This window comes from Equus caballus, chromosome 5, assembly GCF_041296265.1.
Source record: "Equus caballus isolate H_3958 breed thoroughbred chromosome 5, TB-T2T, whole genome shotgun sequence".
Classification (NCBI taxonomy): Eukaryota; Metazoa; Chordata; class Mammalia; order Perissodactyla; family Equidae; genus Equus; species Equus caballus.
Window position 1 is genome coordinate 35,955,965 of NC_091688.1, and position 11,997 is coordinate 35,967,961.

General features: G+C 43.8%; 1 protein-coding gene across 6 annotated transcripts in view; it reads right to left on the reverse strand.

The window, feature by feature from the left end:
- The window catches only part of ATP1A4 (ATPase Na+/K+ transporting subunit alpha 4), a 29,109-nt gene extending 25,595 nt beyond the window's left edge, over nucleotides 1-3,514 (reverse strand). For 2 of the 6 annotated variants that reach the window (XM_023640891.2, XM_023640889.2), the window contains exons 1-4: nucleotides 3,338-3,502; nucleotides 2,457-2,656; nucleotides 2,203-2,262; nucleotides 182-385 (exon numbers count right to left, since the gene is read on the reverse strand). In XM_023640891.2, the coding sequence (XP_023496659.1) occupies nucleotides 182-385; nucleotides 2,203-2,262; nucleotides 2,457-2,624 (432 nt within the window). In that variant the 5' untranslated portion in view covers nucleotides 2,625-2,656; nucleotides 3,338-3,502. Of the gene's footprint in view, nucleotides 1-181; nucleotides 386-2,202; nucleotides 2,263-2,456; nucleotides 3,233-3,337 lie in introns of those variants that run through there. The other 4 variants (XM_070267973.1, XM_070267974.1, XM_023640893.2 and 1 more) reach the window with 3 other exon arrangements.
- Between the last annotated feature and the right edge of the window lie 8,483 nt (nucleotides 3,515-11,997).

Consider the following 11,997-nt stretch of genomic DNA (forward strand, 5'->3'; position numbering starts at 1 on the left):
CTGAATCAGTAGCTTTCTAGACAAAGGGCTAGAAACCAGGAGGGACCATGGGCTCCCTTATAAAATCCCGGGAGTATCAGGGATTTGGGCCAGAGGACTTCAAGAGAGCTAGGTGGCTGAGCAGAAGAGTATCAAGGGCTAAGCAGAGACTGGACTGGCAGTAGCAGTTGAATAGACTCACATTATCTTTGGTAGGCTCCTCATTGAAATACGTCTGGATGCCATAGGCCACGAAGCAGAGAATGGCACCCGTCCACAGTAGGATGGAGAAGCCACCAAACAGTTGTTTACAGAATTTGACCCACTCAGGAGTGGTGGGGGGTGGGGTAAGTGTATTGGGTCCATCTCGATCCAGTATTTCCTGGGCCTTTTCTGGGCGAAGGCCCTGTGTGGAGATGAAATAGGGATGGACAGAGAACCATGAAAAGAGAAGCAGCTATAGCAAAGGGGAACCTGGCTTCAAAACTCAGATCTGCCATTTACAGCCCCAGAATGGGTCTAGAGACCAACGAAGCTCTCTGAAAGTCAGTCTTAAAGTTCCTCCTGGATAAGTGGGACTTTAAAATTTGCATTATAGAAGGGGTATCATTTAGCACCCTTACATAGGAAGGATTTTTAGCTTATGGATTGATTCACAAACCTTTCTAAACACCCATCTTGGGTCTAGCACGGTGGTACCAAAATGAGTAAGAATGGTCCCTACCCTATGGAGCGCCAACTCTAGGGCAAGATAAATAAATATCAATGGACAGTTTATAACATAATGTGAAAGACTAATGTAATGATGAGAGAGAATACATAATGTTGAGAACATATGGACAGTCCCACTTTGACTCTTTAACTTACAAATAGGAAAAAAAACCCAACTAAATACATGAATGCATAGATTCTCACTGTAGCCTTGTACACAAGCTTGTGTGCTTTTTACTCTAAATGAAAATGATAGTAGAACCTACCAGAGAATTGTAAAACACACTCTCCTTAATCACCATCAGCCACTCCCCAACCTCCCCCTGAAAAACATGCAATTTTAATAAAAACAAGACAAGCCTCCTACGCTCTTTACTGGTTACCAGATGGCCACTTCAAGCCCCTCCAAAGACGAAATTCTAGAGCTAAGAGGAACTTACATTTTGAGGGCTTTTATTTAAGTGTTTTACTTGTGATCATTGTATTAGTGGTTCTAGTAACAGCAGTGGTAATGGTAGGAGTAGTTATATATGGTTTTGCTGTTAAACCGTGGTTCTCAAAGTGTGGTCTGGGGACCCACGGGGTGCCGAGACCCTTTCAGGGGGTCCACAAGGTCAAATGATTTTCATAAGAATACTAAATGCATTGTTTTCCTTTTTCGCTCTCATTATTTCGAGTATACAGTGGAATTTTCCAAAGGCTACATGACACATGATATTGCAGCAGATTTACTACTGAAAATATATGAGAATCCAGCTGTCTTCTATTAAAAAGCTAGACATTAAAGAGATTTTAAAAAAATGCAAAATGCCACTAACTATTTTTGGTGTCATAAAAATACTATTTTTACTAATATACAATGGGATTCCTCTTGTTTTTAAATGAATTAGGAAATAATTTTAAATTTTCTTAATTTTAATTTCTAATACAGTAAATACAGATGGATATAACTCACAAAGCATAAGCTCTTTGGGGTCCTTGATAATAAGAGTGTGAAGGGGTCCTGAGGACAAATGTCTGAGCAGCGCTGCTCTAAACCATTCTTACTTTCTTATCTAATCCTGACCTCTCTGGGAGGCAGTTACCATGATCACCATCTTCCAGGTGTGTGTCCTGTGGAACTTGGCTGGGTGGAAGTTAAGGGTAAGAATATTGGACTCTTTGGGCCGGCCCCATGGCACAGAGGTTAAGTTCGCATGTTCTGCTTTGGCGGCCCAGGGTTCCCCAGTTCGGATCCCGGGTGCAGACATGGCACTGCTTGGCATGCCATGCTGTGGCAGGTGTCCCACAAACAAAGTAGAGGAAGATGGGCACGGATGTTAGCTCAGGGCCAGTCTTCCTCAGCAAAAACAGGAGGATTGGCAGCAGTTAGCTCAGGGCTAATCTTCCTCAAAAAAAAAAAAAAACTGGACTTGAAGTGAGGGGCTTGATTTCTAGCTCCAATTTTGTCCTGGTAGCCTCAAAGTTGGGGACGGGGACCCTCTGCCTCCCTCAGGTTGTTCCTTCACTCACCTTTGTCAGGTCCACAGAATACCTTCTGCTCAGCTCTTCCAAGGTTAATTTATGGTCATCCTGAGGAGACAGTGGAGTCATTGAGGAAGAGGTGGCGACCCCAGGTCATTTCCAGGGGAAGGAGAGAAACATTTGGGGGAAGAGGGATGGCTCTGGCCTCTGTGATTAATCCTCAAGGTAAGATGTTAAAAGGTTGAGGGTTGAGGAGTATTTTCAGAGGGTAATTTGTTAGCATCCATTTTGGGTGTTCTCACCATGACCACTTCCTTCTTCAGCTCCTCTATATTTGCCTTGTTTTTTTTCCTCTTCACCTTTTCTTTTTTCCTTCTCCCAACCATTTTCGGCACCCTTTTAGGTTTAGGTCCTGAGCTTGGATTCAGCTCTTGAGGCGTTACCCTCCCCCTTGTCTTCCCAAACTCCATAGTTATCCCTGGATATAGCTGACCCAGCTCAACTGGTGAGAAGAAAGCAAAAAGAGCGAGGGAGAGTGAGGACCGGGAGGCTGGAGGGGATGAAGGGGGAGGGGGAGAGGAATGGCGGCCTGAGGGAGTGCGGAGGGAGGGGCCGGGCAATGAGAAGACAGTGGTGGGGAGACAAAGAGCGAGCAGAGAGAAAGTGGAGGGAATGGAGGAGTGAGGTGGTAAAGAAGTGAGGGGATGGGAGAGGGAGGGAGAAAACCGAGAGAGGAGTGCAGAAGCCTGAGGTGGGAGACAGGAGACAGAGACTGTGAGGCCCTAAGAGATGGGCGCAGAAGCGTCAGGAACGTCAGGAACGGGGGAGTGGGGGGGTGGGAAGAGCCTGGGGCCTGAGACAGGAGAGGGAGGTGAGCAAATGAAGCCTGAGGACCTGGGGGAACAAAGAAGCCAAGGGCTCTCCAGAGGGAGTGAGGGGTTGCCTTTGTCTCTCCCTCTAAATTACAACCAGAGATCCATGGCCAACAGCGGATCCCCTACACAGCACAACATGACCCGACAGATCCAGGCAGCTATACATCTCAAGGCGGTGGGCGGGACGCGGAGCCTCCTGTCTCACCGCGCCCCCCCCCCGCCCCCTCCTGGCAGCGACGCAGGACGCGGAACCTCACGCAGCGCCTGCGGGACTGTGAGTGGAGGCAGGGCTGCCCAGCCCCACGCACCCTAAGTGGAGCTAACGCCAGGAGCGGCGGCCACGGCTGCTGAGGTCCGTGGGACAACACCCACAGGGGGGCGGTGGCTGTTGCGGGGGGCGGGGGGCGGGCCGCGGGCCGCGGGAGCGCGCGAGGAGCCAGGAGCAGGGGTGGCAGCTGGCTGGCGGCAGCCCCGCGTGCGCGCCCGCGCTCTCAAACGTCCCTGGGGAGGCAGGAGCAGCCGGCGGCAGCCCCGTGCCCGGGACGCGCACGTGAACGCCCGAGGGGCCCCGGCCATGGCGTGGTGGCTGCAGCGGGGACGGAGACCTGCCCTAGGACAGTGGGTGGAGCCGCCCATCCGCACAACTGCAAACACATACGGCGGGAGCTCCCTGCTCCCAGCCCCCAGTAGAGGCACCTCAGCCACCAACTCCATCAACAGCAGGGGCTGCATAGAATTCTCCGGGGGAATTAAGCCCTCCTATATCAATAATCACTCTGTAAATAGACTGAGTTTTCCAATCAGAAGACACAGAGTGGCTGGATGGATTAAAAAACAAGACCCAACAATATGCTGCCTCCAGGAAACACATCTCAGTTCTAAAGACAAACATAGGCTCAGAGTGAAGGGATGGAAGATGATACTCCAAGCAATTGGCAAGGAAAGGCAAGCAGGTGTTGCCATGCTTATATCCGACAAAGCAGACTGCAAGATAAAAAAGATAGGGGCCGGCTGGTGGCAGAGTGGTTAAGTTTGTATGCTCCACTTCAGCAGCCCAGGGTTTTGCCAGTTGGGATCTTGGGTGCAGACTTGGCACCGCTCATCAGGCCATGTTGAGGAGGCATCCTGCGTAGCTCGGCCAGAGGCACTCCCGGCTGGAATGTACAGCTGTGTACTGGGGGACTTTGGGGAGAAGAAGAAGGAAAAAAAGGTTGGCAGCAGATGTTAGCTCAGGTGCCAATCATTAAAAAGAAAAAACAATAATAAAAAAAGATAAAAAAGATAATGAGACACAAGAAGAGACAGTAAATAATGATAAAAGGAACATTCCACCAAGAGGACATTACACATATATATGCACCTAACACAGGAGCACCAAAGCATATAAAGCAACTATTAACAGACCTGAAGGGAGAAATCGACAGCAACACAATAATAGTAGGGGACCTACTTATAATAGTAGGGACACCCCACTTACATCAATGGATAGATCATCCAGACAGAAAGTCGAATAGCCAAAGCAATCTTGAGAAAAAAGAACAAAGCTGGAGGCATCACAATCCCTGACTTCAAAATAAGCTACGAAGCTATAGTAACCAAAACAGCATAGTACTGGTGCAAAAACAGACACACAGATCAATGGAGCAGAACTGAAAGCCCAGAAATAAAACCACACGACTATGGAGAGCTAATCTTTGACACAGGAACCAAGAACATACAATGGAGAAAGGATAGTCTCTTCAATAAGTGATGTTGGGAAAACTGGATAGCCATGTAAAAAAGAATGAAAGTAGACCATTATTTCCCATCATACACAAAAATTAACTCAAAATGGATTAAGGACTTGAATGTAAAATCTGAAACCATAAAACTCCTAGAAGAAAATATAGGCAATACACTCTTGGACATCAGTCTTAGCAGTATCTTTTCGAATACCATGTCTACTCAGGCAAGGGAAACAAAAGAAAAAATAAACAAATGGGACTACATCAGGCTAAAAAGCTTCTGCAAGGCAAAGGAAACTATGAACAAAATGAAAAGACAACCCACCAACTGGGAGAAAATACTTGCAAATCATATATCTGACAAGGGGTTAATTTCCAAAATAGATAAAGAACTCATGCAACACAACAACAAAAAAACAAACAACCTGATCAAGAAATGACCAGAGGATATGAACAGACATTTTCCCAAAGAAGCTATGCAGATGGCCACATGTACATGAAAAGATGTTCAAAATCACTAACCATTAGGGAAATGAAAATCAAAACTACAATGAGTTTTTACCTTACACCTGTCAGGATGACTATAATCACAAAGACAAAAAAATAACAATTGTTGGAGAGGATGTGGAGAAAAGGGAACTCTCATACACTGCTGGTGGGAATGCAAATTGGTGCAGCCACTATGGAAAACAGTATGGAGATTTCTCAAAAAACTAAAAATAGAAGTACCATATGATCCAGCTGTCCCACTACTGGATATCCAAAGAACATGAAATCAACATTCCTAAGATTTATGCACCCCTGTGTTCATCACAGCATTATTCACAATAGCCAAGATGAGGAGGCAACCCAAGTGCCCATCGACAGATGAATGGATGAAGAAGATGTGGTTTATATATATAATGGAATACTACTCAGCCATAAAAAAAGACAAAATCATGCCTTTTGCAACATGGATGGACCTTGAGGGTGTGATGTTAAGTGAAATAAGCCAGACAGAGAAAGACCAATGCCGCACTCATCTGTGGAAGGTAAACAAACACATGGATAAAGAGAACAGACTAGTGGTTATCAGAGGGGAAGGAGGATGGGGGGAAGGCAAACGGGGTAAAGGGGCACGTGTGTAGAGTGACAGATAAAAGCTAGACTATTGGGGGTGAGCATGATACAGTCTATACAGAAACTGATATATAATAATGTACACCCAATGTTACACAGTGTTATAAATCAATATGACCTCAACAAAATAATAAAATTTAAAAATTAAAAAAAAAGAAGTGGAGGGTAGCCTAAGCGATGAAGTGAAGATGCACAGGGTGCTGAGCAAGTGGGAAATGCAGGGGGAATGAGGAGGCCAAGTGGGCTCAGGGTTTCCTGGGAGCCCCCCAGGCCCTGTGGGCCCTGAGGCAACGGCCCAGGTCTGTCACAAAGGCCTCGTGGAAGGTCTAATTGAGAAGTCAGAAGTGTCAGTCTGAGTCTGAGGATGATTGGAGCAGGTTCTGCCACAGAGAGAGTTTCAGTCTGAGGGCAAGACTGGAACAAAGTCCCAGCTCGGTCCAGCTGACTTCTGAGACTTAGAGGTACCCTAGAGAGCTGACTCAAAACAAAGCAGGCGCTCTGCGTGTGAGTGTTTTACTGAGGTGCGCTTCTCCACCAACACTGATTTTGAGCTTTTTGTTTTAGGAGATAAGATAGCAGAATAGGTCAGATCTTGGGCTTTTGAGTCAATCCTAGGTTTGAATCCTGGCACCGCTGTTTACCCGCTGTGTGGCTTTGGGCAAGTTACTTAACCTCTCTGTGCCTCTCTTTCCTCATCTATAGAAGGGGATAGTCTCTACCTCATACGGTGGCAAGAGTAAAGATTAAAGCAAGGTGTTCTGGGTAAAGCACGATGTCTGACATACATAGTATGTGTTCAATAAATAGCTTGAATTAAGTATCACTAGTTTTACTTGTGGCTTAATGTGCAGCTCTTTTCAGTGAGAGTAAAAATATGCTGTTCCATGTGATAACACTGTATTTTCCTTTTAATATGACGTATTTATCACTTCCGTTCACCTTCTTTGACATCTAGGTAAATGGTTTGACTGTATGAACTTTATGTAAGTTTTACGTGTAAATTAGATGCTACTTCTTTCCAAAAAGGATCTGAAGCAGCTAGATAGTTCTATAACTCATTTATGCATTTTTTTTTCAGTTGTGCATGTCTCATATATTTTCCCTTTCCATTGTTTGATGTTTACTTAGTTGCATTTTGGTTTGGCATGCTTTTTAAAAATATGGCTCTATCTGAAAACACCCATCTTGATGCTGATGCGACCCTCCTTCAATATTCAGAAATAGAAATTTTCCCTTCCCTGTGGGGATGAATGAGAGTCTGTTTCTGTAACAGATTGGACTGGATTTTTCTTCTGTATTAAAAATGTACATAATCAAAACTGAAAGTTCCACTTTCCCGCCCTCCCAACCTCGATTCCCCGCTTCTGACGTTACTGCTCTTGACGGTGCGCTGCATGTCCTTCCAATCTTTTTTCTATGTTTATACAAATAGATATCTAAACGGAGATGTCTTAATTTTTGAAGAATCATTCAACTCCACTTTATTTATCAATCTGTCATGTATGTAAAACTCTTTTTTTTAGTGGCTTCAAGGCATTCCATATCCTGTATTGACTTTGGTCTCTTCAATCATTCCCCCTACTGATGGATTTATTGGATATTTTCCATTTATTTTTTTAACCATTTAAAACACTGCTGCCGTGGCATCCTTATATATCCGTACCCTTAAGCCCTTGAGCTTCAATTTCTGTAAAATCAATTCCTGCTGCAGAATCACAGGATAGTCTCATTTAAAATCTTAAAAGATTCTGCCCAATTACTCTTCAGAAAGTCTCTTCCTATCTATGTTCCAGCAACAAGATGCAAGAATGTCCACTCCTCCCACCTTTGATTACACTGGGTGACGTTGATCTTTTACATTTCTACCATTATCATCGGTGAAATTTGGTATCTTTTAGTTTCAATTTGCGTTTCTTTATTTCCCAGGTGAGTAATTTTTCTTATGTTTATTGGCTTTCTGGATTTCATTTTTCTTTTTGTGAATTGTTCTTATCATTTGCCCAATTTTCCATTGTTTTCTTTTTCTTATTGATTTGTAGGAGCCCCTTGCATATACGTTGCAAATATTTTCTCCCAGTCTTTGTGTTTAATGTAGATCATAAAATCCTTAAGAGCAAGGTAGAATTAAAGTTAAATGGCCAAGTTCATCTATGTATCCTCTATGAGACAACAGCCCTCAGCCCAGCCTTGCACATAGGAGGACCCCCAAAGCAACTTTATTGACGTATAATCAATTGAAATTATTTTTGGAACCCCCATTCAGTTCCACAGATCTTCGTTCAAGTGTACCTCTTCCAAGAGGTCTGATTGCCAAATCCCAAAGAGCCCCTTCCACACGCAGTGTGATCTTCACCGCACTTTTCACTCTCTGAAATTATCCTGTCCATTTGTGTGTGGACTTATTGTCTGTTTCTCCATGACAGTGGGGACCTTTCCTGGCTTACTCACCGCTGTGTATGCAGCCCCTAGAATCGTGCCTGGCACAGAAATAGTTCCTAAATATATGTTGAGTGAATGGTGAGTCTTCAGGCTTTATCTTAATGTTATAAGGTCATAATAATTGTCACTTTGATCTGATATGTTTTACAATCTGTTAGGGCAAATATGCTAGCACTACAGTTATCTACACCTTTGCGTCATAATTACGTTTAAAAAACTCTATTATTCTTGCCTAATCTTTCTTGCGGCTGAATGTCACGACTGACGCAGTGAGGATTTCAATTGCTATTGGATAGACTCTTTATAGTAACTGATTTTTATCTTTACTACCTTCTGTCTTCCCAAACAGCAGTCAAATTTAGCTCTCCGTGTATTCACATTTTTCTTTATTCCTCTCATTGTGCTTTTAAATTTTCTTTAATAAGCACCATGTGTCACACATGCTAAATCTTGAGTATAGCTTGTTTAAGTTCTGTTGCAAATAGAAGCTCTTTTTACTGTATTTTCCATCTCACTAGTATTTAGGCATGTATTTGATTTTTTAAAAATTGATGTCTTGTGGGGGCTGGCCCCGTGGCCAAGTGGTTAAGTTTGCACGCTCCGCTGCAGGTGGCCCAGTGTTTCGTTGGTTCGAATCCTGGGCGCGGACATGGCACTGCTCATCAAACCACGCTGAGGCAGCGTCCCACATGCCACAACTAGAAGGACCCACAACGAAGAATATACAACTATGTACTGGGGGGCTTTGGGGAGAAAAAGGAAAAAATAAAATCTTAAAAAAAAAAAAAATTGATGTCTTGGGGCCGGCCCTGTGGCCGAGTGGTTAAGTTCATGCACTCCACTTCAACGGCCCAGGGTTTCGCCAGTTCAGATCCCGGGCACGGACACGGCACCCTCATCAGGCCATGTTGAGGCGGTGTCCCACATAGCACAGCCAGAAGGACCTGCAACTAGAATATACAACTGTGTACTGGGGGGTGAAGGGGAAGGAGAAGGAGAAGAAAGACTGGCAACAGATGTTAGCTCAGGTGCCAATCTTTCCAAAAAAAAAATGAAATTGATGTCTTATACCTGTAACTTTGAACTCATCGCTTCTAGAATTTTTTGTGGTTGCTGCTATTGCTTTGTTTTGGTTGACTTCCTTGGATTTTTTAGGTATTTAATCATGTCCTTTACCAAAGAAATAAGTTTTTATTTCTTCTAGTTTGTCTCTTTATTTAGACCATTTAAACACAGAATCCAGGGCTTCAGTTGTTGTTGCTATTGCTTTTCTTATGGTTGCTATTATTAGAGTTTTCTAGACTTACTACCTGCTTTCCTCTCTCCTCTGTGCGTGGTTATGTTTTCCCATAGGCTTTTTCCTCCAACACTTCAATCATGAGTAGATGTTGAATTGTACTGATACCTCCTCAACATCTTTTGAAATGATTATTTAATCATTTTTCTAGTGAATGTTCATTGTTAGTTTTCTGTATAATATACTGTCCTTACATTCTACTATTCTGTGGTAGTCAAGTTATGATGTATATTTTTATTAAATTCTATCAAAACTGTATTTGTCTCATAAAATAGGCTGGGCAATACAAAATTCTTTCCTATATTCTAGTATCCTTGAAATAATATAAGGGTGTTCCTTGAGGAGTTTGGAAAAAATTCTCCACTGAATTCACTGGAGCTGAGGATGTTTTTGAAAGACTCGCTTTGTACTAAATGTCTTCCTTTGATATCGATCTAATCATTTTTCCTATTTCTTGCTGCATTCCTAGCATGATGAATATTTAGCTTGTCGTCTGTCTCTGGTGAGTCATCACATTTCCTATTCTGTAGATAAAAAGGAAAGGAAATGGAAAGCATTTCTGCCTGGGTCAGAGGTTGGCTTTAACTTGTAGCTCCACATCCAAGAGTCAGATTCTCTCACTTTTTCCCTAACACCCTGGGTAGATAGCTGAATCTTTGTATCTTTTTTTCTTAACCCCCTACTGTGTCTTTAAGATGCCATCCTCTCCCTTTCTCTGGCTCTAACCATGTGGGTCTGCCCAGCCCCTCCCGCTCAAATGCTCGTGTCCAGATTCCCAGCTCCTTCGCAGCCTCCCCTGTTCACTGAACCACTCGGCTCAGCAGGCTGCTTCTGTGCTCACGGCTTTTCTGTTCCTGTGGCTGAGTGTGGCATGGCGGTGAAGAGGGCTGGCCCTGGAGCCAGGCTCATCTAGGTTTGAATCCTGATTCTGATGCTCACCATCTTTGAAACTTCAAGTACATAATTTAACCCTTCCAAGCCTTAGTTTTCTCATCCGTAAATTAAAGCGAACCATAGTCTTCACCTTACTGGATTATGAGGATTCTTTCAGTCATCCAACCAATATTTATTAATTGCTTAATATGTGTCAGGCATGTTTTAGGTGCTAAAGATAAAGGTGGTGAACAAAAGAGAAAAAATCCTTGTGCGCATAGAACTTATTCTGGAGAAGGAGTCAGGCAAACAACTATATATATATATTTGAATTATATGTATGTATTTTTCTATGTTATCTATCTGTTATCTATCATCTACTATCTGTCTATCCATCCATCCATCTCTCTATCTAAATTTGAGGTAGTATTTATGAATAAAAACAAAAAGAATGGGGAAAGAGGTGTCAGAAGTGTTATTTTTAATTTTTTTTTAAATATTGGCACCTGAAGTAACAACTGTTGCCAATCTTCCTTTTTTTTTTCTTTCTGCTTTTCTCCCCAAATCCCCCCAGTACATAGTTGTATATTTTGGTTATGGGTCCTTCTAGTTGTGGCATGTGGCATGCCACCTCAGCGTGGCCTGATGAGAGGTGCCATGTCCGTGCCCAGGATCCGAACCAGCAAAACTCTAGGCCGCTGAAGCGGAGCACGCAAACTTAACCACTCGGCCACGGGGCCGGCCCCCAAGAAGTGTTATTTTATTTGGGGTGGTTTGTGAGGGCCTCTCTGAGGAGATAATGTTTAAGGAGCCATCCACATGAAGTGAGGAAGCCAGGAAAAGTGTTGCTGGCAGAGGGACTATCAAGACTAGAGGTCCTGAGGTAGAATTAAATGAAATTACACAAATAAAGTTTTGATGTAGCTTTGGCAGAAAGTGAACTGCAGTTAATGCTCTAAAACCACTCCTACAATCACCATCACAATCACTGTTGGAGTGGTGACAAACGGGCCAAGAACAGATTCCTGACTGCTTTCCAAGATCCTGCCACAAGGTTGTAACTGTTGATGTCGTCCTCAATCCCATTCCTCGGAGGAATGCACACCACCCCTCCACGCCTCCATCTCCAGCACACAAGCCTCCCTCCCTACTGCCCATCACACCCTATTCATGCAGGTCCCCAAAGTCTACTACTTGGGTGAATTTCAAGGATTGCTTTGACTTTTCCCTCCACGCCTTAAAGACAGCACCAGAACAGGGCTCTGGACACAGCATAGACTGTTTGATGTTGACTGTCAGGGCCCGTCAGTCCACCATCTCCTCCCCAACACCCTTAAGATTGAGAATTGGCCTGATTTTGGTCTGGAACAGAAAAAGCCAAAATGGCTTTGAGGATTTGGGCCTAAATAGAATCATAGACCCTTCCCTGTCCTGGACAAAGCTTTGTGGCTCTTGGGGTGGGATCAGCCATGAGGAAGGAGGCCCCTACTATTTTTTCTTCTAGATCATTTTGCAA